Below are 27,752 nucleotides of genomic sequence, written 5' to 3'. Positions count from 1 at the left end.
CAACTAGATCTATGGTTTTTTCACGACCAGATCTATGGTTTTTAGATTGATTGTTTCGACCATGGATCACAAATCTATGGTTGGAAACGTCTTTACTGGTATACGACCGACAAGATCTCGTCAGTCTTGCCCCAATAGATGGACTTTCGCTAGTGATCAGCGGTTGCTGGCTAGCGGCCAACGGTGGTCTTGGGTGGCTAGAGGTATTTTGTTAACTTAAAACTTTTTTGTGACTGAGGTATTTTAGCTATATTTTAAATATAGGAAGTCTGGGCAATTGTTATTTGATAGACAAAAGGGCAAATGTGTCCGAAATGATAAAAGATTAAAGACAAAAAGGTCAAATAAGATTAATTCGGTATTTTATATTAACATCCCTTGGGAAGGTAATCTGATTACCTCCAATATTACTAACAGTAAACACTATGGTAGCGTTTGGTTCAGGAAATGTATATGATTAAGGAATGTTGTATTACTAGAAAGATAGATTACTAGGGAATCTTTACAGAAATTTGTTTGGTCGATTGGAATAAATTGGTGGGTATGTTATAACAATATGTTTCGTTGAGAGGATAAATGAGGGGTATGTTATGTAGATTACTAAATTACCCTCATTTTTAAAATAATAATATAATATTATTTTATTATTATTTTATTCTATTATTTTTTAACTATTTTTTAACCCCCCTATATTTGAATTTTACCAAAACACCCCAACCATATACAACTTTAATTTGTAGCAAGTACCCCCAATCACTCAAACCACTGTCGGCAACCACCACCACCACGGAAGCCGCTGTAATGGCGTAGCCGATTTGACTGTTATGCCATCAGGCCTAATCCGGCAGATCTGGCTGTGAATATGGTCGTTTCATGGCTAGATCTAGCCGTTATATGGCCATTTCACGGCCAAAGATGTGGCTGTGAAACAGCCATAGAGCTGGTTGTGAAAAGGCAGTCTTTGGCCTTGAAACGGTTGCAATTTCACAGCCAAAGATCTGGCCTTTTCAGGCCAGATCTCATGGCGTTTCACAGCCCATCTTTGGCATGAAACGGCTAGATCTGGTCGTTTCCGGCCATGGATCACAAATCCATGGTCGGAAATGTCTGATCGGCACTTGCGGTCTTGTACCCATATGATGACTTCGTCGGGCCAGTGGTGGTCTTGGATGATTAGGGGTATTTTGTTAACTTTTAAACTTTTTTGTGGCGGGTGTGTTTTAAGCTAAGTTCTCAAATGTAGGGGGCTGGGCTAATTGTTATTTGGTAGACATATGAGGGCAATGTGTCTAGAATGATAAATATTAAGGGTAAAATAGGGTAAAAATTATGATACCCGGGTAATCTAACATTAGCACCCCCTGGGACGGTAATCTGATTACCCCCAATATTACCAATAGTAATCACTATTTCAATAAAATTTACTGTAATATTATATTACTTGATAACAAATAGAAAATCTTAAAATAAAAAGATTAAAGATTATCGTATTTCACCCCGAACCAAACGCAACCTAAAAATAAAATAAAAATGAAATCATGGTCATCACAACCAGCGAAAGCAGCACGATGCCGTTTAGCTTCTGAAAATTCAAACTGAATGGCAGTTTTCGTAAATCTTCCGATCATGCTACTTTCCTATATAAGCCTTTTTTTGGTTTTTTTTTTTTTTTTTTTTGTTTTTTTTTTGGGTCTTTTCCGTCCCGCGCTCTCTTAAGCCTCTCCGAATCACCGTCTCGACCTCTCTATTTAAAATTATAATTTCGATTAGGGTTTAACACTTTTTAAATGCAAATTCAAATTTAAAAGCGATGTCGTTTGAGTCCGAGGCGAGAGTACCGAGGTCCGCCGAACCGCTACAAGGTTGCGATGGACCGGATGAGGGACGCCGGAGGGAGAAGACAACATGGGGGAGATCGCAAGAGCAAGAGAGAAGAAAGCTTGAGAGAAGCGACGAGAATGCCTTCAGAACCAGCACCTTCCCACTGCTGTTCATGGCTTCTGCGTGAGAAGAAGGTTCATTTTCGTAATAATACCTATTCATTAGGCTTTATTGAATTAGTGCTCGTTTTGATCATTATGCTTAATGTTTTACGATTTTAAACGTATTTTGATTGGATTAGAACTTGTAGTTATATGGTTGTTTTTTATTAAATCCTTGCTTTTGGTGGAAAAGAAGGTCAGTTTTGTATTTACTCGTTTCAATTGCTTTTCTTCTTAATGTTTTATGAAGTTTAAACTTGTTTGATTGACAGAAGTTGATTTTAGTTATGATTAGTTTTAACCTAAATGGTAGTATTTAAGATTAGGTGACTTTTTGCGTTTCATCTTCTGCATGAGAAAGTCATTTTCGTGATTAATCATTTTCAATTTTCTTCAATTAGAACTCTTTTTATTCACTGTTTATGACGTATGAACTTATTTTGATCAAACTAGAGCTTATACTTCTGCTATTCGAAGATCGATCAGTTTGATAACTACGCATTGCAATCAAGCTTTATTGAATTAGAGCTTTTCTGGTTCATTTTTTTCAATGTTTTATGAGTTTAAACTTTTTTTTTTTTTTTTAACGAACTAGAGTTTATTTGATTTGATTATAGTATGATTGATTTTGACTTTGTGGAGTTAGGTATGAATTTTTTGATTTCAATGAAATTGAGCTTCTTTTATGGGTAATGTAGGTTTTTTAATTTCTTTGATTTCCTGTTAAGGTTTGATTCTAGTTTTGGGGTTTGAAGTGCTTGGAACGTTCAAGGTTTGATGAATGTTCTCATGTAGTAAGTGAATGCATGTTCAGTTGGAACATTACCAGCTATGGTAGCTGGTGTTTGGACAGATGTGGTAATCTACAGCTTGAGGCACAACTCAGTTCCGGAAATTGCTCTCAATTGGTGAGCTTTGCTTCTTGTAATGCACATTTGTATTCTCTTTCTATGCATATTTATGACAACTGAACTGTATTTCTCTGTCTTTTGACAGAACACGCCACCTATTGAGGAGGTTATACAAGCGGTGTGTTCCACGTTTGTTTGGTTTTCTTTTTTTTGTTTGTTTTTCATTTTTGAGTTTTTTGGTTTTGTTGTGATTGTTTTTTTTTGTTTGTTTTTTTTTTTTTTTTTTTTTTTTGTTGTTTGTTTTTGTTTTTTTTTTGATTTTTTTTTTTTTTTTTTTTTTGTTTTTTGTTTGTTTGATTTTTTTTTTGTTTGTTGTTTTGTTTTTTTTTTTGTGGTTTTTTTTTTTTTTTATGTTTTTTTGTTTTGTGTTTTTTTTTTGTTTGTTTTGGTTTTTTTTTTTTTTTTTTTTTGTTGGTTGATTTTTGTTTTTTTTGTTTTGTTTTTTGTTTTGTTGGGGTTTTTTTTGTTTTTTTTTTTTTTTTTTTTGTTTTTTTTTTTTTTGTTTTTTTTTTTTTGTTTGGTTTGTTTTTTTTTGTTTTTTTTATTTGTTTGATTTTTGTATTTTTTGGTTGATTTTGTTTTGTTGTTTTTTTTTTGTTGATTTTTTTGTTGTTTTTTTTGTGTTTGTTTGGTTTTTTGTTTTTTTTTCTGTTTTTTTGTTGTTTTCCTTTTTGTGTTTTTCTTTTTGGTTTTTTGTTTTTGTTTTGTTTGTTTGTTGTTTTTTTTTTTTTGTTTTTGTTGTTTTTTTGATTTTGTTTTTTTTTTTTTTGTGTGATTTTTTCTTTTTTTTTTGTTTTTTTGTGTTGGTTTTTTTTTGTTGATGTTTTTTTATGTATTTTTTTGCTTTTTTTTTTTTTTTTTGTTTTGTTTGATTTTTTGTTTTTGATTTTTTTTTTTTTTGTTTTGTTTTTGTTGTTGGTTTTTTTTTTTTTTTTTGCTTTGAGTTTTGAATTTTTTTTTTTGTTTTTTTTCCTTTTTTGTTTGAGGTTTTTGTTTTTCTTTTGTTGAGTTGTTTTTTTTTTTTTTTTTTTTTTTGTTCTTGTTTTTTGGTTTGTTGTTTGTTTGTATGATCCTTTTTGCTTTTTTTTTTTTGTTTGTTTTTTGATGTTTTTTTTTTTTTTTTTTTGTTTTTTGACTTTTGGTTGTTTTGTTGTTTTTTTTTGAGTTTGTGTTTTTTTTTTTTTTTTTGTTTTTTTGTTGTTTTTTTTTTTTGTTTTTTTTTTTTTTTTTGTTTTGAGTTTTTTTGAGTTTTTTGGTGTTTTTTTGTTTTTTTTTTTTTTTTTTTGTTTTTTTTGTTGTTTGTTTGTTTTGTTTTTTTTTTTGAAGTTTTTTTTTTGTTTAAACTTGTTTTTTTTTTTTTTTTTTTTGTTTTTGTGTTTTTTTTTTTTGTTTTTTTTTTTTGTGTTGTTTTTTGTTTTTGAGTTTGTTTTTTTTTGTGTTGTGTTTTTTTGGTTGTTTTTTTTTTTTTTTTTTGTTTGTTTTGTTGTTTTGTTTTTTTTGATTTTTTTGTGTTTTGTTGTCTTCTTTGTTTTTTTTTGGTTTTTGAGTTTTTTTTTTTTTTGTTTTTGTTTTTTTTGTTTTTTTTTTTTTTTTTCTTTTTGAGTTTTTGAGTTTGTTGTTTTTTGTGTTTTTTTTCTCTTCTCCTGTTTTTTTTTTTTTGTTTTTGTGTTTTTGTTTTTCTTTTTTTTTGAGTTTTGTGTTTATGTTTTTTGTTTTGTGTTTGTGTGTTTTTTTTTTTTTTTTTTGTGCTTTTGTTTGTTTGATTGTTTTTTTGTGTTGGTTGAGTTATTTTTTTTTTTTTGTTGTTTTTTGTGTTTGTTTTTGTGTTTGTTTTTTTTTGTTTTTTTTTTTTTTTTTTTTTTTTTTTGAGTTCTTATGAGGGAGGACTTTCCACAACTCCAGGTGTAGTTAGAAACTTATATTTTTGGTATATGTCGGTATTCTAAACTGATGGAGATTGTATATTTGAGGCTTGAATTGCTTCTAATTTGTAGTTTGAAGGGCTTGGGTGCTTAAAAACATTGCTTCGGGACATCTGAGAACACGAGGGTGGTTATTGATCATGGTGCTGTCCCAATATTTGTAAAACTTCTTGGTTTCCTATGTGATGATGTGCGAGCAGGTATTTACTCTAGTAATTCTGCTTTTGATTTTTTTTCTTGATGGTTCCTAGTTTTGTGTTTTTATATTGATAACTGAGTTTTATGCTTGTTGTGGTTGGAACTGAACTGTTAGCCAGGCTATAATTGTAAAAGTGAGTATTTGCGTTCATTGACACCTTTTCCTGTATTTAACACACAGGCTGTGTGGGCATTGGGTAATGTTGCTGGTGACTCTCCCAGATGCTGTGATCTTGTTCTTGGCCATGGAGCTTGCAGCCTCTTTGGCACAATGAATGAAAATGCAAAGCTTTCCATGCTCAGCAAGGCTATGGACGCTTTCAATTTTTTGTCGAGGCAAGCCTCAGCTACTTTTGATCAGGTTTGATCTGGCATTATAATTATCTTCTAGTCCATATGTAAAATCCTTACATGTGGGTTGTTATGCTATGTGTATGGGTAGTCATTTGGTTTGTTTTTCTACAACAGTTTAAGCCTGCACTTCCAGCTCTGCACGTCTATTAATTCGAATGATGAAGAAGTTTTTACTGCTGCATGTTGGGCACTCTCATATCTTTTGATGGTACAAATGAAAAAATCCCAAGCTGTTATTGAAGCGGGTGTGTGCCTCGTCTGGTTGAATTTTAATGTGAGTGCTAGTTTAGTTATAGAAGTACTTTGGTTGTCAATGTGCTTTTATTGTTTTGTTGTGCATCAGAGCTTCATGTACCTTTTTTCAGGCATCCTTCTCATTCAGTGCTCATGCTGCTCTTCAAACTGTTGATGATTAGCCACTGGGATGATATGCAAACTCAGGTATGATGTGCTTTGAAGGATAATTTATATTGTCTTGATTGCTATATGCTTAAGAGATAGTTATTTTTTAAGCAAGTAAAATAAATGCTGTTTTACTTTATTTGCTTGCACATTACTCTTATTCACAAAGACCAAAAATCTTGGAAATTCTAGTGGAGTTATGGTGTTTTTTTCATCTCATCTTTACTTGAAACGCATTTACTACTTGTTTTGGAGTCTTTTAAAACTCAACATTTAAAATGCATCACGGAAGATGTTCCACCAGGAATTTTGTTATTTTCACTCTTTTTCCAAAAAATAGATCCTTCGTGATAGCTTGGATGTGTTGCATGTATTTTGACCTTACCCTTCTTTCTACTGACATTTCTGTGTTGATTTTATTACATCCTTTCGGTTCTGTAGAAAAAGGTCAGCTTTGTATTTACTCGTTTCAGTGCTTCCTTCCTTTAATGTTTTATGAAGTTTAAACTTGTTTGATTGAACTAATTTGATTTAATTTGATAATAGTTCTGATATATTTTAACCTAAATCATATTTGTCTGTTGTGTTCTGATTATGCCATTAACATGTTTACTTTGTGCAGAGTCACTAGAGAATGATTTTTCCTGTGTTACTGTGTTTTCTGCTTAATTTTGTTTTCTGCTATTTTAGCCTCAGCAAGTTGGTTGATGTCGTACTGTAAAATTTATCTTGGGTTTCTCTTTTAGGGTGGAGTTGATCCTGCTAGTAGAAGCATGGAAAAGTCGGGAAGTGTGGACGATGTAATTGATGCCAAACTTGGCAGATGAGCAAAACACTGTGCTTGTTATACTTCAATTTCTGGAAAAAGAAAAATTCGAGGAGTCTGCTCACAAGTAAGTTTTGCTTCATTCTGTTTTTTTCGTTCGTTTCCACATGTCAAGTTGTTTGGTGTAGGAAAGTTTGGTTTTGAATGGTGGTTGTGTGATTATGTTGGATTAGATGTTTTGGGGGAATTATGGGATTTGTGGGGTCTAAGTTTTGATTTTTGAAATGGGGGAGGGGTAGGTTTGGTTTGGTTGAGAAATTTGGAGTTTGGCGTTGTTAGACTGGTTTAAGCGGGTGAAATGTGTGTTTGAAGTTTCATTTGATTATGTTTGTTAACAAAAAATTGGATTATGTCGGGGTTTTTTTGTTTAACGGAATGTTTTATGCAAAAATTTAGTCGTATTAAGTACATTGAAATTTGTGCAAATTTGTCTTTTCATGATTTTTATGTCCGTGAACACGTCCCATCATCTGTAGATGCAAGTTAAGAGAATGTGTTGATAAGCTCAATTCTTGTGTTTATATATGAATTATGCTAGGGACTCAGGGGGACCTCTTAGTCAAACAAAATTTTAGAAGTCAGCAAAATTTTCGTGGTTGTTGGGTTTGGTTGAGTGGAGAGTGTTCTTTCGTTAGCAAATATTACAAATTGGATGTTTTGGTTGAAAATTATTTAATTGGAATTCCATACTTAGTAAAGGATGTTACTTTCCATGTTTGGGTAGGCTTGAGCAAGAATCAGGGATTTATTTCAACATGAAGTATTTCGACGAGAAAGTTCAATCCGGAGAATGGGATGAAGCTGAGAAATACTTGTCAGGATTTACCAAAGTTGATGATAACCAATATCTGTGAAGATTTTTCTTTGAAATTAGGAAGCAGAAGTATCTTGAAGCACTTTATAGGTATACATAATTTGCATTTATCAGTGAAAGTTTTATAGTTTTGCCTTCAATTTTAGGGTATAATTTTTTCTGCCTTAAATCATATTACAGGCAAGATAAGGCAAAGGCGGCTGAAAATTAGGGACTGATTTAGAAATGTCTCAACATTTGATGAGGAACTGTATAAAGAAATCTCACAGTTTTTCAGTTTGAGGTAATTTTTTGGTTCTCAATTTCCTCTTAAATAATGAGCTATAAATTGAAAATTTGAATATGTACAATCAGTTTGCTCGCGTAAATGCAATAGTCATATTCAAATTTTGAGAAAATAGGAATCTTCACTCAATTAGAATTTAAGTAAAAAGCTTGGCTGAGTTGAAGAGTTCTTCCTTTCATTATTGAAGACCAACCTCTATTTACTGCAAGATTTTTATTTCTTTACTTCTCATACTGTTTTCTGTACCATCAGAGCATCATTTTTTTTATGATTTCATGTGCTTTCAGCGTTGTAGTATGGCATTGTTGGTTGTGGACTGTATTACTTGAGTTTAGACTCTTTGGTGTATCTAATTACATTTCATATGTTATCCTTCTCCAAATTCAATTCAGGGAAAATGAGCGGCTGACCAAGTATGGTGACACCAAGACAGCTCGTAGTATAATGTTGATAGAGCTCAAAAAACTGGTAGAAGCAAACCCACTTTTCCTTAATAAGCTTACCTTTCCTCCCTTGAAGTCATCAAGATTGTGGGCTGTGTTTAAGCATGGGTAAAGTGATGCAATACATGATAAAATACAATTGTGTTTTCTAATTTCTATAGTTTTGCCATAAATGATCCCTTTTTTTCTTTTTTCGGTCATTCATTATGCTTAACATAAAGCCTGCTTATGAAGTATACCTTTTTATTGTTCTGTTTGTTTCTTATAAGTGGAGCTGCATTCCGTGTTTTGCTGGTATGTTTCTATGAAAAAGTTGGAGCCAAATACCCAGTATTTAATACATGAGTTGTTCTTGATGCAGTTGAAGTGGGAGCTCCAGTTCAGCAGGGACCAAGGCTAGATCCTGACGTTAAGAAACTGTTCACTGACCACATGTATACCTCCTTTTGGTCCTCTTGCCCCGCACGCTCAATCATCCTGTTGCAGCAGTTGGAAAGCCAGCTTCTTATACGTCACTTGAAGCACACGGTTGTATGATAATACTCCACATCCTTATCATTTAAGTAAATTTTAACCTTGACTAATGCATATATGAATGTTGGGTTTCTGCCAATTCTGTGTTTCAAGTGTTAATCCTGTCAATTGTAAAGTTAAATGGAGCTCTCTGTCAGACCTTCTTCAGTCATTATATTTTGCTATACATGTATACTTATGATTTGATTTTCTTATCCTTTCAGAAAATTATGTGTCTGTTGTGTTTAGGCCAGGAACATGTTAGTTTGTGTAAAGGCTACCTAGGGAATGATTTTTCCTTGTGCTTTACTGGGTTTTATTGCTTCAATTTTGTTTCTGCTTTTTTAGCTTCAGCAAGTTGGTTGATTCGTTACTGTAAACTTTTTATCTGGGTTTCTCTCTTAGGGTGGAGTTGATCCTGCTAGTAAAAGCATGGAAAAGTCGGGAATTGTGGACGATGTAATTGATGCCAAACCTTGGCAGATGAGCAAAGCATGGTGCTTCTATACTTCAGTTTCTCGAAGAAGAGAAATTTGAGGAGTCTACTCACAAGTAAGCTTTGATTTCTCTGTTTGTTCGTCTTCATTTCGCATGTCAAGTTGTTTGGTGTAGGAAGTTTTGGTTTTGAACTGGCGGTTGTGTGATTATGTGGATTTAGGCGTTTTGGGGGAATGGATTGGTTGAGGTTTAAGTTTGATTTTTGAAAATGGGGGAGGTAGCGTAGGTTTGGTTTGGTGAGAAATTTGGAGTTTTGGCTTGGTTAGAGTGGTTTAAGTGGTGAAATGTGTGTCTGAAGTTTCATTTTGATTTTGTTTTGTTAACAAAAAAATTGGATTATGTTGGTGTCTTTTTGTTAACGGAAAGTTTTATGCAAAGGCAAAAATTTAGGGTGCATTTGGTTTAGTATTTGGATAGGATTTTAGGGATAGTATGGGTTATTGGATAGGATTTGGTTATTGGATAGGGGTATTAGAGAGTAAATTTTAAAATTTGTGAAAAAGCCCTTAGGTTACTATTTAACTAAAGACCCTAACATATAAAATGACAAAAACACCCCAACCACCTGCAGTGTTAGATTCCGGCCCCCCACCGCCGAAATCTGACCTAAAAATTTCGTTACGGCACAGACGGTCGGATCTGTGCCGTAAACATGCCGTTATGGCCTTTTCCGGCCAGATCCATGGTGGATTTGGCGGAAAAGGCCAGATTACGGCTGTGTTATGGCCGTCGACGCGAGAAAAAGGCCAAACGAGGGCCTCTTGGCGTTAGCGACGGCTAAGATGTGGCCGTCGTTTCGGTCAACGACGGCCATTTCTTTGGCCTTCGTTGACGGCAGATCTGGCCTTTTCCGGCCAGATCCGTGGTGGATCTAGCCTGAAAAAGCCACAGCGGTGAACTTCCAGCCATTCTGGTCGGAAGTTAGGCGTTTGTACAGATTCCGGCTATCACCGACGGTGGTTGCGGAATCTGACAAGTTGGGGATGGGGGTGTTTTTGTTAATTTTGAACTTTTTTCAGGGGGTATTTTAGTGAAATTTAATAACCTATGGGGTTAAAATGTAATTAAAAAAATAGGGTAATATTTGTAGAATAGTGTGCTAACATTATTTGGAGAATAGGATCCAGAATAGGGATAAAAATATTAAACCAAGCATGTAGTTAGTCATATTAAGTACATTGAAATTTGTGCAAATTTGTCTTTCATATTTTTTATGTCTGTGAAACACATCCAACATTTGTAGATAAAAGCTAAGAGAATCGTCTGATAAGCTCAATTCTTGTGTTTATATATGAATTATGCTAGGGATCAGGGGAACCTCCTTAGTAAAACAGAATTTTAGAAGTTGGCGAAATCGTAGCAATGGTTTTGGTTGGGTGGAGAGTGTTCTTTCCTTGGAAAAATTACAGTTGGATGTTTTGGTTGAAAATTGTTAATGGAAATTTCATATTAATAAAGGATTTTACATTCCATGTTTGGGCAGGCTTGAGCAAGAACAGGGATTTATTTCAACATGAAGTACTTCGACGAGGAAAGTTCAATCCGGAGAATGGGACGCAATTGAGAAATACTTGTCAGGATTTACCAAAGTTGATGATAACCAATATTCTATGAAGATTTTCTTGAAATAGGAAGCAGAAGTATCTTGAGGCACTGATAGGTATATGTAATTGCATTTATCTGTGAAATTTTTTTTATAGTTTTGTCTTTAATTTGAAGTATTAATTTTTTCTGCCTTAAATATATCACAGGCAAGACAAGGCAAAGGCTAAAATATTGGGGATGATTAGAAGTGTTCTCTACATTAAGAGGAACTGTATAAAGAAGTTAACAGTTTTTCAGTTTGAGGTAATTTTTGTTGGTTCTAAATTTCCTCTTAAATAATGAGCTATAAATTGAAAGTTTGAATATGTTTATGATCAGTTGCCCGAGTAAATGCAATAGTCATTATTCAAAATTTTGAGAAAATAGGAATCTTCACTCAATTAGAATTTATGTAAAAAGCTTGGCTGAGTGAAGAGTTCTTCCTTTCATTATTGAAGACAATCTCCATTACTGCAAGATTTTTATTCTTTACATTTCATACTGTTCTGTGTACCATCAGAGCATCATTTTTTTTAATGATTTCTTGCGCTTGCAAGTGTTGTAGTATGGCATTGTTGGTTGTTCGACTTGTATTACTTGAGTTTATGACCCTTTGGCGTAGCGAATTACATTTCTTATGTTATCCTTCTCCAAATTCAACTCAGGGAAATGAGCGGCTGCCAAGCATGGTGACACGAAGACAGCTCGTAGCATAATGTTGATAGAGCTCAAAAAACTGATCGAGGCAAACCCACTTTTCCTCAATAAGCTTACCTTTCCTTCCATGAAGTCATCAAGATTGTGGGCTCTGATTAAGCATGGGTAAAGGATGGAATACATGATAAATACAATTATTTGTTTCTTAATTTCTATCTAGTTTTGCCATTAATGATCCTTTTTTTCTTTTTTCATTATCATTACTGCTATCATGAAGCTGCTTATGAAGTATGCCTTTTTCTTGTTTCTGTTTGTTCTTATAAAGTGGAGCTGCGTTTCTGTGTTTTTGCTGTATTTTTTTCTATGAAAAAGTTGGAGCCAAATACCAGTATTTAATACATGAGTTTCTTTGATGCAGTTTGAAGTGGGAGCTCCGGTTCGGCAAGAACACAAGGCTAAACCCGACGTAAGAAACGTTTACTGACCATCTATATACAACTCCATTGTGTATCTTGCACCTACACCTCTCATCATCGTTGCAGCAGTGCAAAGCCAGCTTCTTATACGTCACTGGAGCGCACGATGTATGATAATACTTCACATCCATTATCATTAAGTAATTTTAACCATATTGGCTAATGCGCTTTTTGTTAAAGTGGGTTTCTGCCAATTCTGCGTTTCAAGTGTTAGTCATCAATTGTAAAGTTGTAAAGTTAAATGGAGCTCTCCTGTCAGACCTTCTCAGTCATCGTATTTTGATATATACTGTTTATTATGATTGATTTCTTACTCCTTTCACAAATTATTGGTCTGTTGGGTTCTTATCAGGCCAGAAAACATATTAGTTGTGTAAAGTTACCTAGGGAATGATTTTTTCCTTGTGCTTTACTGTGTTTTCTAGCTTCAATTTTTTTTTTTTCTGCCTATTTTAGCCTCAGAAAGTTGGTCGATTCGTTACTGGTAAACTTTTTTCTTGGGTTTCTCTTTAGGTGGGTGTGATCCTGCTAGTAGAAGCATGGAAAGTCAGGAAGTGTGGATGATGTAATTGATGCCCAAACCGGCAGATGAGCAAAACACTTTGCTTGTTATACTCAATTTGGAAGAAGAGAACATGCGAGGAGTCTGCTCACAAGTAAGTTTTGCTTCATTTCTCTGTTTTTTCGTCTTCGTTTCCACATGTCAAGTTGTTTTGGTGTAGGAAAGTTTTGGTTTTGAACTGGTGGTTGTGTGATTATGTTGGATTTAGTTGTTTTGGGGGAATTATGGGATTTTGTGGGGTCTAAGTTTTGATTTTTGAAATTAGGGGAGGGGTAGGTTTGGTTTGGTTGAGAAATTTGGATTTTTGGCGTTGTTAGACTGGTTTAAGCGGTGAAATGTGTGTTTGAAGTTTCATTTTGATTATGTTTTGTTAACAAAAAAATTGGATTATGTCGGGGTTTTTTTGTTTAACGGAATGTTTTATGCAAAAATTTAGTCTTATTAAGTACATTGAAATTTGTGCAAATTTAGTCTTTTCATGATTTTTTATGTCCGTGAACACGTCCCTTCATCTGTAGATGCAAGTTAAGAGAATTGTTTGATAAGCTCAATTCTTGTGTTTATATATGAATTATGCTAGGGACTCAGGGGGACCTCCTTAGTCAAACAAAATTTTAGAAGTCAGCAAAATTTTCGTGGTGTTGGGTTTGGTTGAGTGGAGAGTGTTCTTTCGTTAGCAAATATTACAAATTGGATGTTTTGGTTGAAAATTATTTAATTGGAATTCCATATTTAGTAAAGGATGTTACTTTCCATGTTTGGGTAGGCTTGAGCAAGAATCAGGGATTTATTTCAACATGAAGTATTTCGACGAGAAAGTTCAATCCGGAGAATGGGATGAAGCTGAGAAATACTTGTCAGGATTTACCAAAGTTGATGATAACCAATATTCTGTGAAGATTTTCTTTGAAATTAGGAAGCAGAAGTATCTTGAAGCACTTTATAGGTATACATAATTTGCATTTATCAGTGAAAGTTTTATAGTTTTGCCTTCAATTTTAGGGTATTAATTTTTTCTGCCTTAAATCATATTACAGGCAAGATAAGGCAAAGGCGGCTGAAATATTAGGGACTGATTTAGAAATGTTCTCAACATTTGATGAGGAACTGTATAAAGAAATCTCACAGTTTTTCAGTTTGAGGTAATTTTTTTTGTTTCTCAATTTCCTCTTAAATAATGAGCTATAAATTGAAAATTTGAATATGTTTACTATCAGTTTGCTCGTGTAAATGCAATAGTCATTATTCAAATTTTTGAGAAAATAGGAATCTTCACTCAATTAGAATTTAAGTAAAAAGCTTGGCTGAGTTGAAGAGTTCTTCCTTTCATTATTGAAGACCAACTTCTATTTACTGCAAGATTTTTATTTCTTTACTTTTCATACTGTTTTCTGTACCCATCAGAGCATCATTTTTTTTATGATTTCATGTGCTTTCAAGTGTTGTAGTATGGCATTGTTGGTTGTTGGACTTGTATTACTTGATTTTATGACTCTTTGGTGTATCTAATTACATTTCATATGTTATCCTTCTCCAAATTCAATTCAGGGAAAATGAGCAGCTGCCCAAGTATGGTGACACCAAGACAGCTCGTAGTATAACGTTGATAGAGCTCAAAAAACTGATAGAAGCAAACCCACTTTTCCTCAATAAGCTTACCTTTCCTCCCTTGAAGTCATCAAGATTGTGGGCTCTGTTTAAGCATGGGTAAAGCGATTCAATCCATGATAAAATACAACTGTGTTTTCTAATTTCTAATCTAGTTTTGCCATTAATGATCCCCTTCTTTTTTTTCTTTTTTGGGTCATTCATTATGCTTAACATAAAGCCTGCTTATGAAGTATACCTTTTTATTGTTCTGTTTGTTTCTTATAAGTGGAGCTGCGTTTCCGTGTTTTTGCTGTATGTTTCTATGAAAATGTTGGAGCCAAATACCCAGTATTTAATACATGAGTTGTTCTTTGATGCAGTTTGAAGTGGGAGCTCCAGTTCAGCATGGACCCAAGGCTAGATCCTGACGTTAAGAAACTGTTCACAGACCATCCATGTATACCTCCTTTTGGTCCTCTTGCCCCTGCACCGCTCAATCATCCTGTTGCAGCAGTTGGAAAGCCAGCTTCTTATACGTGAAAAAGAAGGTCAGTTTTGTATTATCGTTCAATTGCTTCTTCTTTTAATGTTTTATGAAGTTTAAACTTGTTTTGATTGACTAAGTTGATTAGTTATGATAGTTTTAACCTAAATGTGTAGTATTTAAGAATTAGGTGACTTTTGCGGTTCTTCTTCTGCAATTGAGAAAGTCATTTTCGTGATTAATCATTTCAATTTTCTTCAAATTAGAACTCTTTTTATTCACTGTATGACGTATGAACTTATTTTGATCAAACTAGAGCTTATACTTCTGCTATTCGGAAGATCGATCAGTTTGATAACTACGCATTGCAATCAAGCTTTATTGAATTAGAGCTCTTTCTGGTTCATATTTTTCAATGTTTTATGAGTTTAAACTTTTTTTTTTTTTTTTAACAGAACTAGAGTTTATTTGATTGATTTTAGTATGATTGATTTTGACTTTGTGGAGATTAGGTATGAATTTTTTGATTTCAATGAAATTTGAGCTTCTCTTTATTGGGTAATGTAGTTATTTTAATTCTTTGATTTGTTAAGGGTTTGATTCTAGTTTTGGGGTTTGAAGTGCTTGGAACGTTCAAGGTTTGATGAATGTTTCATGTAGTAAGTGAATGCATGATTACAGTTGGAACATCTACCAGCTATGGTAGCTGGTTTGGAAGATGATGGTAATCTACGTATGAGGCAACAACTCAGTTCCGGAAATTGCTCTCAATTGGTGAGACGGCTTCTTGTAATGCACATGGTATTCCTTTCTATGCATATTAGACAACTGAACTGTATTTCTCTGTCTTTTGACAGAACACAGCCCACCTTGAGGAGGTGTATACAAGCTGGTGTTGTTCCCGTTTGTTGAGTTTCTTATGAGGGAGGACTTTCCACAACTCCAGGTTAGTTAGAAACTTTATATTTTTTTGGTATATGTCGGTATTCTAACTGATGGAGATTGTATATTTTGAGGCTTGAATTTGCTTCTAATTCTTGTAGTTTGAAGCGGCTCTGGGTGCTTAAAAACATTGCTTCTGGGACATCTGAGAACACGAGGGTGGTTATTGATCATGGTGCTGTCCCAATATTTGTAAAACTTCTTGTTTCCCTAGTGATGATGTTCGCGAGCAGGTATTTACTTAGTATTCTGCTTTTGATTTTTTTTCTTGATGTTTCCTTAGTTTTGTGTTTTTTATATTGATACTGAGTTTATGCTTGTTGTGGTTGAACTGAACTGTAGCCAGGCTATAATTGTAAAAGTGAGTATTTGCGTTCTATTGACACCTTTTCCTGGTATTAAACACAGGCTGTGTGGGCATTGGGTAATGTTGCTGGTGACTCTCCCAGATGCTGTGATCTTGTTCTTGGCCATGGAGCTTTGCAGCCTTTTTGGCACAATTGAATGAAAATGCAAAGCTTCCATGCTCGCAAGGCTACTTGGACGCTTTCACATTTTTTGTCGAGGCAAGCCTCAGCTACCTTTTGATCAGGTTTGATCTGGCATTTAATTATCTTCTCTAGTCCTAATATGTAAAATCCTTACATGTGGGTTGTTATTGCTATGTTGTATGGGTAGTCATTTGGTTGTTTTTTAAACAGTTTAAGCCTGCACTTCCAGCTCTTGCACGTCTTATTAATTCGAATGATGAAGAAGTTTTTACTGCGCATGTTGGGCACTTCATATTTCGATGGTACAAATGAAAAAATCCAAGCTGTTATTGAGGGTGTGTGCCCTGTCTGGTTGAATTTCTAATGTGAGTGCTAGTTTAGTATATTGAAGTACTTTGGTTGTTCAATGTGCTTTTATTGTTGTTGTTGCATCAGAGCTCTCATGTACCTTTTTTCAGCATCCTTCTCATCAGTGCTCATGCTGCTCTTCAAACTGTTGATGATATAGCCACATGGGGATGATATGCAAACTCAGAGTATGATGTGCTTTGAAGGAAATTATTGTGCTTGATTGCTATATGCTTAAGAGATAGTTTATTTTTTAAGCAAGTAAAATAAATGCTGTTTTATCTTTATTTGCTTGCACATTACTCTATTCACAAAGACCAAAAATCTTGTGAAATCTAGTGGAGTTATTGGTTTTGTTTTCATCTTATCTTACTTGAAACCATTATACTTGTTTTGGAGTCTTTTAAAACTCAACATTTAAAATGCATCACGGAAGATGTTCCACCAGGAATTTTGTTTATTTCACTCTTATTTCCAAAAAATAGATCTTCGTGCTATAGCTTTGGATGTGGTGCATGTATTTTTGACCTTACCCTTCTTTCTACTGACATTCTGGTGATTTTATTACATCCTTTCTGGTTCTGTAGAAAAGGTCCGCTTTGATTACTCGTTTCAGTTGCTTCCTTCCTTTAATGTTTATGAAGTTTAAACTTGTTTTGATGAACTAATTTGATTTAATTGATAATAGTTTGATATATTTAACCTAAATCATATTTGTCTGTTGTGTTCTGATTATGCCATAACATGTTACTTTGTGCAGAGTCAACTAGAGAATGATTTTTCCTCGTGTTACTGGTGTTTCTTGCTTCAATTTTGTTTTCTGCTATTTTAGCCTCAGCAAGTTGGTTGATTCGTTACTGGAAACTTTTTATCTTGGGTTTCTCTTTTAGGGTGGAGTTGATCCTGCTAGTAGAAGCATGGAAAAGTCGGGAAGTGTGGACGATGTAATTGATGCCAAACCTTGGCAGAGAGCAAAACACTTGTGTGTTATACTTCACATTTCTGGAAAAAGAAAATTCGAGGAGTCTGCTCACAAGTAAGTTTGCTTCATTTCTCGTTTTTTGTCTTCGTTTCCACATGTCAAGTGTTTTGGTGTAGGAAAGTTTTGGTTTTGAACTGGTGGTTGTGTGATTATGTTGGATTTAGAGTTTTGGGGAATTATGGGATTTTGTGGGTCTAAGTTTGATTTTTGAAATTAGGGGGAGGGTAGGTTTGGTTTGGTTGAGAAATTTGGAGTTTGGCGTTGTTAGACTGGTTTTAGCGGTGAAATGTGTGTTTGAAGTTTCATTTGTGTATGTTTTGTAACAAAAAAATTGGATTATGTCGGGGTTTTTTTGTTTAACGGAAGTTTTATGCAAAAATTTAGTCGTATTAAGTACATTGAAATTTGTGCAAATTTAGTCTTTTCATGATTTTTATGTCCGTGAACACGTCCCATCATTTGTAGATGCAAGTTAAGAGAATGTTTGATAAGCTCAATTCTTGTGTTTATATATGAATTATGCTAGGGACTCAGGGGACCTCCTAGTCAAACAAAATTTTAGAAGTCAGCAAAATTTTCGTGGTGTTGGGTTTGTTGAGTGGAGAGTGTTCTTTGTTAGCAAATATACAAATTGGATGTTTTGGTTGAAAATTATTAATTGGAATTCCATACTTAGTAAAGGATGTTACTTTCCATGTTTGGGTAGGCTTGAGCAAGAATCAGGGATATTTCAAAATGAAGTATTTCGACGAGAAAGTCAATCCGGAGAATGGGATGAAGCTGAGAAATACTTGTCAGGATTTACCAAAGTTGATGATACCAATATTCTGTGAAGATTTCTTTGAAATTAGGAAGCAGAAGTATATTGAAGCACTTTATAGGTATACTAATTTGCATTTATCCGTGAAAGTTTTATAGGTTGCCTTCAATTTTAGGGTATTAATTTTTTCTGCCTTAAATCATATTACAAGGCAAGATAAGGCAAAGGCGGTGAAATATTAGGGACTGATTTAGAAATGTTCTCAACATTTGATGAGGAACTGTATAAAGAAATCTCACAGTTTTTCAGTTTGAGGTAATTTTTTTGGTTCTCAATTTCCTCTTAATAATGAGCTATAAATTGAAAATTGAATAGTTACAATCAGTTTGCTCGCGTAAATGCAATAGTCATATTCAAATTTTGAGAAAATAGGAATCTTCACTCAATTAGAATTTAAGTAAAAAGCTTGGCTGAGTTGAAGAGTTCTTCCTTTCATTATTGAAGACAACCTCTATTTACTGCAAGATTTTTATTTCTTTACTTCTCATACTGTTTTCTGTACCCATCAGAGCATCATTTTTTTTATGATTTCATGTGCTTTTCAGCGTTGTTGTGTATGGCATTGTGGTTGTTGGACTGTATTACTTGGTTTATGACTCTTTGGTGTATCTAATTACATTTATGTTATCCTTCTCCAAATTCAATTCAGGGAAAATGAGCGGTGACCAAGTATGGTGCACCAAGACAGCTCGTAGTATAATTGATAGAGCTCAAAAAAACTGGTAGAAGCAAACCCACTTTTCCTAATAAGCTTACCTTTCCTCCCTTGAAGTCATCAAGATTGTGGGCTGTGTTTAGCATGGGTAAAGTGATGCAATACATGATAAAATACAATTGTGTTTCTAATTCTATCTGTTTTGCCATAAATGATCCCTTTTTTTTCTTTCGGTCATTCATTATGCTTAACATAAAGCCTGCTTATGAAGTATACCTTTTTATTGTTCTGTTTGTTTCTATAAGTGGAGCTGCATTTCCGTGTTTTTGCTGTATGTTTCTATGAAAAAGTTGGAGCAAATACCCAGTATTTAATAAATGAGTTGTTCTTTGATGCAGTTTGAAGTGGGAGCTCCAGTTCAGCAGGGACCCAAGGCTAGATCCTGACGTTAAGAAACTGTTCACTGACCATCATGTATACCTCCTTTTGGTCCTCTTGCCCTGCACCGCTCAATCATCTGTTGCAGCAGTTGGAAAGCCAGCTTCTTTAACGTCATTGAAGCACACGGTGTATGATAATACTCCACATCTTATCATTTAAGTAAATTTAACAATATTGACTAATGCATATATTGTAATGTTGGGTTTCTGCCAATTCTGCTGTTTCAAGTGTTAATCCTGTCAATTGTAAAGTTAAATGGAGCTCTCCGTCAGACCTTCTTCAGTCATTATATTTTGCATATACATGTATACTTATGATTTGATTTTCTTACTCCTTTCAGAAAATATTTGTCTGTTGTGTTCTGATTAGGCCAGGAACATGTTAGTTTGTGTAAAGTCTACTGGAATGATTTTTCCTTGTGCTTTACTGTGTTTATTGCTTCAATTTTGTTTCTGCCTTTTTTAGCTTCAGCAAGTTGGTTGTGATCGTTACTGTAAATTTTTATCTTGGGTTTCTCTCTTAGGGTGGAGTTGATCCTGCTAGTAAAAGCATGGAAAAGTCGGGAATTGTGGACGATGTAATTGATGCCAAACCTTGGCAGATGAGCAAAGCAGTGTTGCTTCTATACTTCAGGTTCTCGAAGAAGAGAATTTGAGGAGTCTACACAAGTAAGCTTTGCTTCATTTCTCTGTTTGTTCGTCTTCATTTCCGCATGTCAAGTTGTTTTGGTGTAGGAAAGTTTTGGTTTGAACTGGCGGTTGTGTGATTATGTTGATTTAGGCGTTTGGGGGAATATGGATTTGGGGAGGTTAAGTTTGATTTTTGAAATGGGGGAGTGGTAGGTTTGGTTTGGTTGAGAAATTTGGAGTTTTGGCTTTGTTAGAGTGGTTTAAGTGGTGAAATGTGTGTCTGAAGTTTCATTTTGATTTTGTTTGTTAACAAAAAAATTGGATTATGTTGGTGTCTTTTTGTTTAACGGAAAGTTTTATGCAAAGGCAAAAATTTAGGGTGCATTTGGTTTAGTATTTTGGATAGGATTTTAGGGATGTTTTGGGTTATTGGATAGGATTTGGTTATTGGATAGGGGTATTACGAGGTAAATTTTAAAAATTTGTGAAAAAGCCTAGGTTTACTAATTAACTAAAGACCCAACATATAAAATGACAAAAAAAACCCAACCACCTGCAGTGTTAGATTCCGGCCACCACCGCCGAAATCTGACTAAAAATTTCGTTACGGCAAGACGGTCGGATCTGTGCCGTAAAATGCCGTTATGGCTTTTCGGCCAGATCCATGGTGGATTTGGCCGGAAAAGGCCAGACTACGGTCTGTTATGGCCGTCGACGGCCGAAAAAGGCCAAACGAGGGCCATCTTTGGCCGTTAGCGACGGCTAAAGATGTGGCCGTCGTTTTCGGTCAACGACGGCCATTTTTGGCCTTCGTTGACGGCCAGATCGGCCTTTCCGGCCAGATCCGTGGTGGATCTAGCCTGAAAAAGCCAAGCGGTGAATCCAGCCATTTCTGGTCGGAAGTTAGGCCGTTTGTAAAGATTCGGCTATCACGACGGTGGTTGCCGGAATCTGACAAGTTGGGTGATGGGGGTGTTTTTGTTAATTTTTGAACTTTTTTTCAGGGGGTATTTAGTGAAATTAATAACTATGGGGTTAAATGTAATTAAAAAAAATAGGGTAATATTTGTAGAATAGTGTGCTAAACATTATTGGAGAATAGGATCCAGAATAGGGATAAAAATATAAACCAAGCATGTAGTTAGTCATATTAAGTCATTGAAATTTGTGCAAATTGTCTTTCATTTTTTATGTCTGTGAACACATCCAACATTTGTAGATAAAAGCTAAGAGAATCGTCTGATAAGCTCAATTCTTGTGTTATATATGAATTATGCTAGGGACTCAGGGGAAACTCCTTAGTAAAACAGAATTTTAGAAGTTGGCGAAATCTGCGTAGCAATGGTTTTGGTTGGGTGGAGAGTGTTCTTTCCTTGGAAAATATTACAGTTGGATGTTTTGGTTGAAAATTGTTTAATGGAATTTCAATTAATAAAGTATTTACATCCATGTTGGGCAGGCTTGAGCAAGAATCAGGGATTTATTTCAACATGAAGTACTTCGACGAGAAAGTTCAATCGGAGAATGGGACGCAATTGAGAAATACTTGTCAGGATTTACCAAAGTTGATGATAACCAATATTCTATGAAGATTTTCTTTGAAATTAGGAAGCAGAAGTATCTTGAGGCACTTGATAGGTAATAGTAATTTGCATTTATCTGTGAAATTTTTTTTATGTTTTGTCTTTAATTTTGAAGTATTAATTTTTTCTGCCTTAAATCATATCACAGGCAAGACAAGGCAAAGGCTAAGAAATATTGGGGACTGATTTAGAGTGTTCTCTACATTTAATGAGGAACTGTATAAAGAAGTTACACAGTTTTTCAGTTGAGGTAATTTTGTTGGTTCTAAATTTCCTCTTAAATAATGAGCTAAATTGAAAGTTGAATATGTTTATGATCAGTTTGCCCGAGTAAATGCAATAGTCATTATTCAAATTTTGAGAAAATAGGAATCTTCACTCAATTAGTTTATGTAAAAAGTTGGCTGAGTGTGAGAGTTCTTCCTTTCATATTGAAGACAATCTCCATTTACTGCAAGATTTTTATTTCTTTACATTTCATACTGTTCTGGTACCCATCAGAGCATCATTTTTTTTTAATGATTTCTTGCGCTTGCAAGTGTTGTAGTATGGCATTGTTGGTTGTTCGACTTGTATTACTTGAGTTTATGACCCTTTGGCGTAGCGAATTACATTTCTTATGGTATCCTTCTCCAAATTCAACTGAGGAAATGAGCGGCTGCCCAAGCATGGTGACACGAAGACAGCTCGTGAGCATAATGGTGATAGAGCTCAAAAAAACTGATCGAGGCAAACCCACTTTTCCTCAATAAGCTTACCTTTCCTTCCATGAAGTCATCAAGATTGTGGGCTCTGATTAAGCATGGGTAAAGTGATGATACAATGATAAAATACAATTATTTGTTTCTAATTTCTATCTAGTTTTGCCATTAATGATCCCTTTTTTCTTTTTTCATTCATTCATTATGCTTATCATGAAGCCTGCTTATGAAGTATGCCTTTTTTTGTTCTGTTTGTTTCTTATAAAGTGGAGCTGCGTTTCTGTGTTTTTGCTGGTTTTCTATGAAAAAGTTGGAGCCAAATACCAGTATTTAATACAGAGGTTTTCTTTGATGCAGTTTGAAGTGGGAGCTCCGGTTCGGCAAGAACCCAAGGCTAAACCCTGACGTTAAGAAACTGTTACTGACCATCTATATACAACTCCATTTGTCTCTTGCACCTACACCTTCATTATCCTGTTGCAGCAGTTGCAAAGCCAGCTTCTATACGTCACTTGGAGGCACGATGTATGATAATAATTTCACATCCTTATCATTTAAGTAAATTTTAACCATATGGCTAATGCCTTTTTTGTAAAGCTGGGTTTCTGCCATTCTGCTTTCAAGTGTTAGTCCTATCAATTGTAAAGTTGTAAAGTAAATGGAGCTCTCCTGTCAGACCTCCAGTCATCGTATTTTGCTATTAACTTGTTTACTTATGATTTGATTTTCTACTCCTTTCACAAAATTATTGTCTGTTGGTGTCTTATCAGGCCAGAAACATATTAGTTGTGTAAAGTCTACCTAGGGAATGATTTTTCCTTGTGCTTTACTGTGTTTTCTAGCTCAATTTTTTTTTTTTCGCTATTTAGCCTAGAAAGTTGGTCGATTCGTACTGTAAACTTTTTTCTTGGGTTTCTCTTTTAGGGTGGAGTTGATCCTGCTAGTGAAGCATGAAAAGTCAGGAAGTGTGGATGATGTAATTGATGCCAAACCTGGCAGGGAGCAAAACACTTGGTGTTATACTTCAATTCTGGAAGAAGAGAACCCTTTGGAAGCTTCCACCCTATAAATATGTTTTGATTCTGTAATTTCTTAAAGTTTGTAAATTATAAGTTTAGATCCTGCGTGATATTTTATGTGCATGTTTTGGATATTATTATTATTATCCTTATACAGATTTTTTTCTAAATACAACTCGTTCTCCAGACATGTATCCTCGGGATTCTCATTGAGGGATATTCAGAGGATACCTGACTGGAGGGGGGTTTTACAATGTGGCCGTTTCATGACTAAAGATCTGGTCTTTTCACAACTAGATCTATGGTTTTTTCACGACCAGATCTATGGTTTTTAGATTTGATTGTTTCCGACCATGGATCACAAATCTATGGTTGGAAACGTCTTTACTGGTATACGACCGACAAGATCTCGTCAGTCTTGCCCCAATATGATGGACTTTCGCTAGTGATCAGCGGTGCTGGCTAGCGGCCAACGGTGGTCTTGGGTGGCTAGAGGTATTTTGTTAACTTTAAAACTTTTTTGTGACTGAGGTATTTTAGCTATATTTTAAAATATAGGAAGTCTGGGCAATTGTTATTTGATAGACATATAAGGGCAAATGTGTCCGAAATGATAAAAGATTAAAGACAAAATAAGGTCAAAATTAAGATTAATTCGGTAATTTTATATTAACATCCCTTGGGAAGGTAATCTGATTACCTCCAATATTACTAACAGTAAACACTATGGTAGCGTTTGGTTCAGGAAATGTTATATTATTAAGGAATGTTGTATTACTAGAAAGATAGATTACTAGGGAATCTTTACAGAAATTTGTTTGGTCGATTGGAATAAATTGGTGGGTATGTTATAACAATATGTTTCGTTGAGAGGATAAATGAGTGGGTATGTTATGTAGATTACTAAATTACCCTCATTTTAAAATAATAATATAATATTATTTTTATTATTATTTTATTCTATTATTTTTTAACTTATTTTTTAACCCCCCCTATATTTGAAATTTTACCAAAACACCCCAACCATATACAACTTTAATTTGTAGCAAAGTCACCCCCACTCACCTCAAACCACTGTCGGCAACCACCACCACCACCGGAAGCCGCTGTAATGGCGTAGCCGGATTTGACTGGTCGTATGCCATCAGGCCTAATCCGGCCAGATCTGGCTGTGAATATGGTCGTTTCATGGCTAGATCTAGCCGTTAATATGGCCATTTCACGGCCAAAGATGTGGCTGTGAAACAGCCATAGATCTGGTTGTGAAAAGGCTAGATCTTTGGCCTTGAAACGGTTGCAATTTCACAGCCAAAGATCTGGCCTTTTCACGGCCAGATCTATGGCGTTTCACAGCCACATCTTTGGCCATGAAACGGCTAGATCTGGTCGTTTCCGGCCATGGATCACAAATCCATGGTCGGAAATGTCCTGATCGGCACTTGCCGGTCTTGTACCCATATGATGACTTTCGTCAGTGGCCAGTGGTGGTCTTGGATGATTAGGGGTATTTTGTTAACTTTTAAACTTTTTTGTGGCGGGTGTGTTTTAGCTAAGTTCTCAAATGTAGGGGGTCTGGGCTAATTGTTATTTGGTAGACATATGAGGGCAAATGTGTCTAGAATGATAAAATATTAAGGGTAAAATAGGGTAAAAATTATGATTACCCTGGTAATCTAACATTAGCACCCCCTGGGACGGTAATCTGATTACCCCCAATATTACCAATAGTAATCACTATTTACAATAAAATATTACTGTAATATTATATTACTTGATAACCAAATAAGAAAATCTTAAAAATTAAATAAAGATTATAAGATTTATCTTATTTCACCCCGAACCAAACGCAACCTAAAAATAAAATAAAAATGAAATCATGGTCATCACAACCAGCGAAAGCAGCACGATGCCGTTTTAGCTTCTGAAAATTCAAACTGAATGGCAGTTTTCGTAATAATCTTCCGATCCATGTCTACTTTCCTATATAAGCCCTTTTTTTTTTTTTTTTTTTTTTTTTTTTTTGGGTCTTTTCGTCCCGCGCTCTCTTAAGCCTCTCCCGAATTCACTCTCTCGACCTCTCTATTTAAAATTATAATTTCGTATTAGGGTTTTAACACTTTTTAAATGCAAATTCAAATTTAAAAGCGATGTCGTTGAGTCCGAGCGAGAGTACCGAGGTCCGCCGGAACCGCTACAAGGTTGCGATGGACCCGGATGAGGGACGCCGGAGGAGAGAAGACAACATGGTGGAGATCCGCAAGAGCAAGAGAGAAGAAAGCTTGCAGAAGAAGCGACGAGAATGCCTTCAGAACCAGCACCTTCCCACTGCTGTTCATGCTTCTGCTGTTGAGAAGAAGGTCATTTTCGTAATTAATACCTATTCAATTAGGCTTTATTGAATTAGTGCTCGTTTTGATTCATTATGCTTAATGTTTTACGATTTTAAACGTATTTTGATTGGATTAGAACTTGTAGTTATATGGTTGTTTTTTATTAAATCCTTGCTTCTTTGGTGGAAAAGAAGGTCAGTTTTGTATTTACTCGTTTCAATTGCTTTCTTCTTTTAATGTTTTATGAAGTTTAAACTTGTTTTGATTGACCTAAGTTGATTTTAGTTATGATTAGTTTTAACCTAAATGTGTAGTATTTAAGAATTAGGTGACTTTTTGCGGTTCATTCTTCTGCAATTGAGAAAGTCATTTTCGTGATTAATCATTTCAATTTTCTTCAAATTAGAACTCTTTTTTATTCACTGTTTATGACGTATGAACTTATTTTGATCAAACTAGAGCTTATACTTCTGCTATTCGGAAGATCGATCAGTTTGATAACTACGCATTGCAATCAAGCTTTATTGAATTAGAGCTCTTTCTGGTTCATATTTTTCAATGTTTTATGAAGTTTAAACTTTTTTTTTTTTTTTTAACAGAACTAGAGTTTATTTGATTTGATTATAGTTATGATTGATTTTGACTTTGTGGAGATTAGGTATGAATTTTTTGATTTCAATGAAATTTGAGCTTCTCTTTATTGGGTAATGTAGGTTATTTTAATTTCTTTGATTTCCTGTTAAGGGTTTGATTCTAGTTTTGGGGTTTGAAGTGCTTGGAACGTTCAAGGTTTGATGAATGTTCTCATGTAGTAAGTGAATGCATGATTACAGTTGGAACATCTACCAGCTATGGTAGCTGGTGTTTGGACAGATGATGGTAATCTACAGCTTGAGGCAACAACTCAGTTCCGGAAATTGCTCTCAATTGGTGAGACGTTGCTTCTTGTAATGCACATTTGGTATTCTCTTTCTATGCATATTTTATGACAACTGAACTGTATTTCTCTGTCTTTTGACAGAACACAGCCCACCTATTGAGGAGGTTATACAAGCTGGTGTTGTTCCACGTTTTGTTGAGTTTCTTATGAGGGAGGACTTTCCACAACTCCAGGTTAGTTAGAAACTTTATATTTTTTTGGTATATGTCGGTATTCTAACTGATGGAGATTGTATATTTTGAGGCTTGAATTTGCTTCTAATTCTTGTAGTTTGAAGCGGCTTGGGTGCTTAAAAACATTGCTTCTGGGACATCTGAGAACACGAGGGTGGTTATTGATCATGGTGCTGTCCCAATATTTGTAAAACTTCTTGGTTCTCCTAGTGATGATGTTCGCGAGCAGGTATTTACTCTAGTAATTCTGCTTTTGATTTTTTTTCTTGATGTTTCCTTAGTTTTGTGTTTTTTATATTGATACTGAGTTTTATTGCTTGTTGTGGTTGAACTGAACTGTTAGCCAGGCTATAATTGTAAAAGTGAGTATTTGCGTTCTATTGACACCTTTTCCTGTTATTTAACACACAGGCTGTGTGGGCATTGGGTAATGTTGCTGGTGACTCTCCCAGATGCTGTGATCTTGTTCTTGGCCATGGAGCTTTGCAGCCTCTTTTGGCACAATTGAATGAAAATGCAAAGCTTTCCATGCTCAGCAAGGCTACTTGGACGCTTTCAATTTTTTGTCGAGGCAAGCCTCAGCTACCTTTTGATCAGGTTTGATCTGGCATTATAATTATCTTCTCTAGTCCTAATATGTAAAATCCTTACATGTGGGTTTGTTATTGCTATGTTGTATGGGTAGTCATTTGGTTTGTTTTTCTAAACAGTTTAAGCCTGCACTTCCAGCTCTTGCACGTCTTATTAATTCGAATGATGAAGAAGTTTTTACTGCTGCATGTTGGGCACTCTCATATCTTTCTGATGGTACAAATGAAAAAATCCAAGCTGTTATTGAAGCGGGTGTGTGCCCTCGTCTGGTTGAATTTCTAATGTGAGTGCTAGTTTAGTTATATGAAGTACTTTGGTTGTTCAATGTGCTTTTATTGTTTTGTTGTGCATCAGAGCTCTCATGTACCTTTTTTCAGGCATCCTTCTCATTCAGTGCTCATGCCTGCTCTTCAAACTGTTGATGATATAGCCACTGGGGATGATATGCAAACTCAGGTATGATGTGCTTTGAAGGATAATTTATGTCTTGATTGCTATATGCTTAAGAGATAGTTTATTTTTTTAAGCAAGTAAAATAAATGCTGTTTTATCTTTATTTGCTTGCACATTACTCTTATTCACAAAGACCAAAAATCTTGTGAAAT

The 27,752-nt window shown here is 34.9% G+C and overlaps 1 protein-coding gene and 1 pseudogene across 1 annotated transcript; both read left to right on the top strand.

Annotated features, from left to right (window-relative positions):
- Positions 1 to 1,868: 1,868 nt before the first annotated feature.
- On the top strand, positions 1,869 to 6,596 carry LOC116124834 (annotated as a pseudogene).
- An 18,664-nt stretch (positions 6,597 to 25,260) lies between these two features.
- LOC116124829 (importin subunit alpha-1a-like) lies at positions 25,261 to 27,609 on the top strand. Its single transcript, XM_031410589.1, has 7 exons — positions 25,261 to 25,470; positions 26,277 to 26,373; positions 26,465 to 26,556; positions 26,654 to 26,785; positions 26,968 to 27,153; positions 27,267 to 27,430; positions 27,525 to 27,609. Exons 1-7 carry the CDS (start codon positions 25,261 to 25,263, stop codon positions 27,607 to 27,609), a joined length of 966 nt encoding a protein of 321 aa, XP_031266449.1.
- Positions 27,610 to 27,752: the final 143 nt, after the last annotated feature.

This window comes from Pistacia vera, unplaced genomic scaffold, assembly GCF_008641045.1.
Source record: "Pistacia vera cultivar Batoury unplaced genomic scaffold, PisVer_v2 Contig157, whole genome shotgun sequence".
NCBI lineage: Eukaryota > Viridiplantae > Streptophyta > Magnoliopsida > Sapindales > Anacardiaceae > Pistacia > Pistacia vera.
This window is presented reverse-complemented; position numbering and strand designations above follow the sequence as displayed.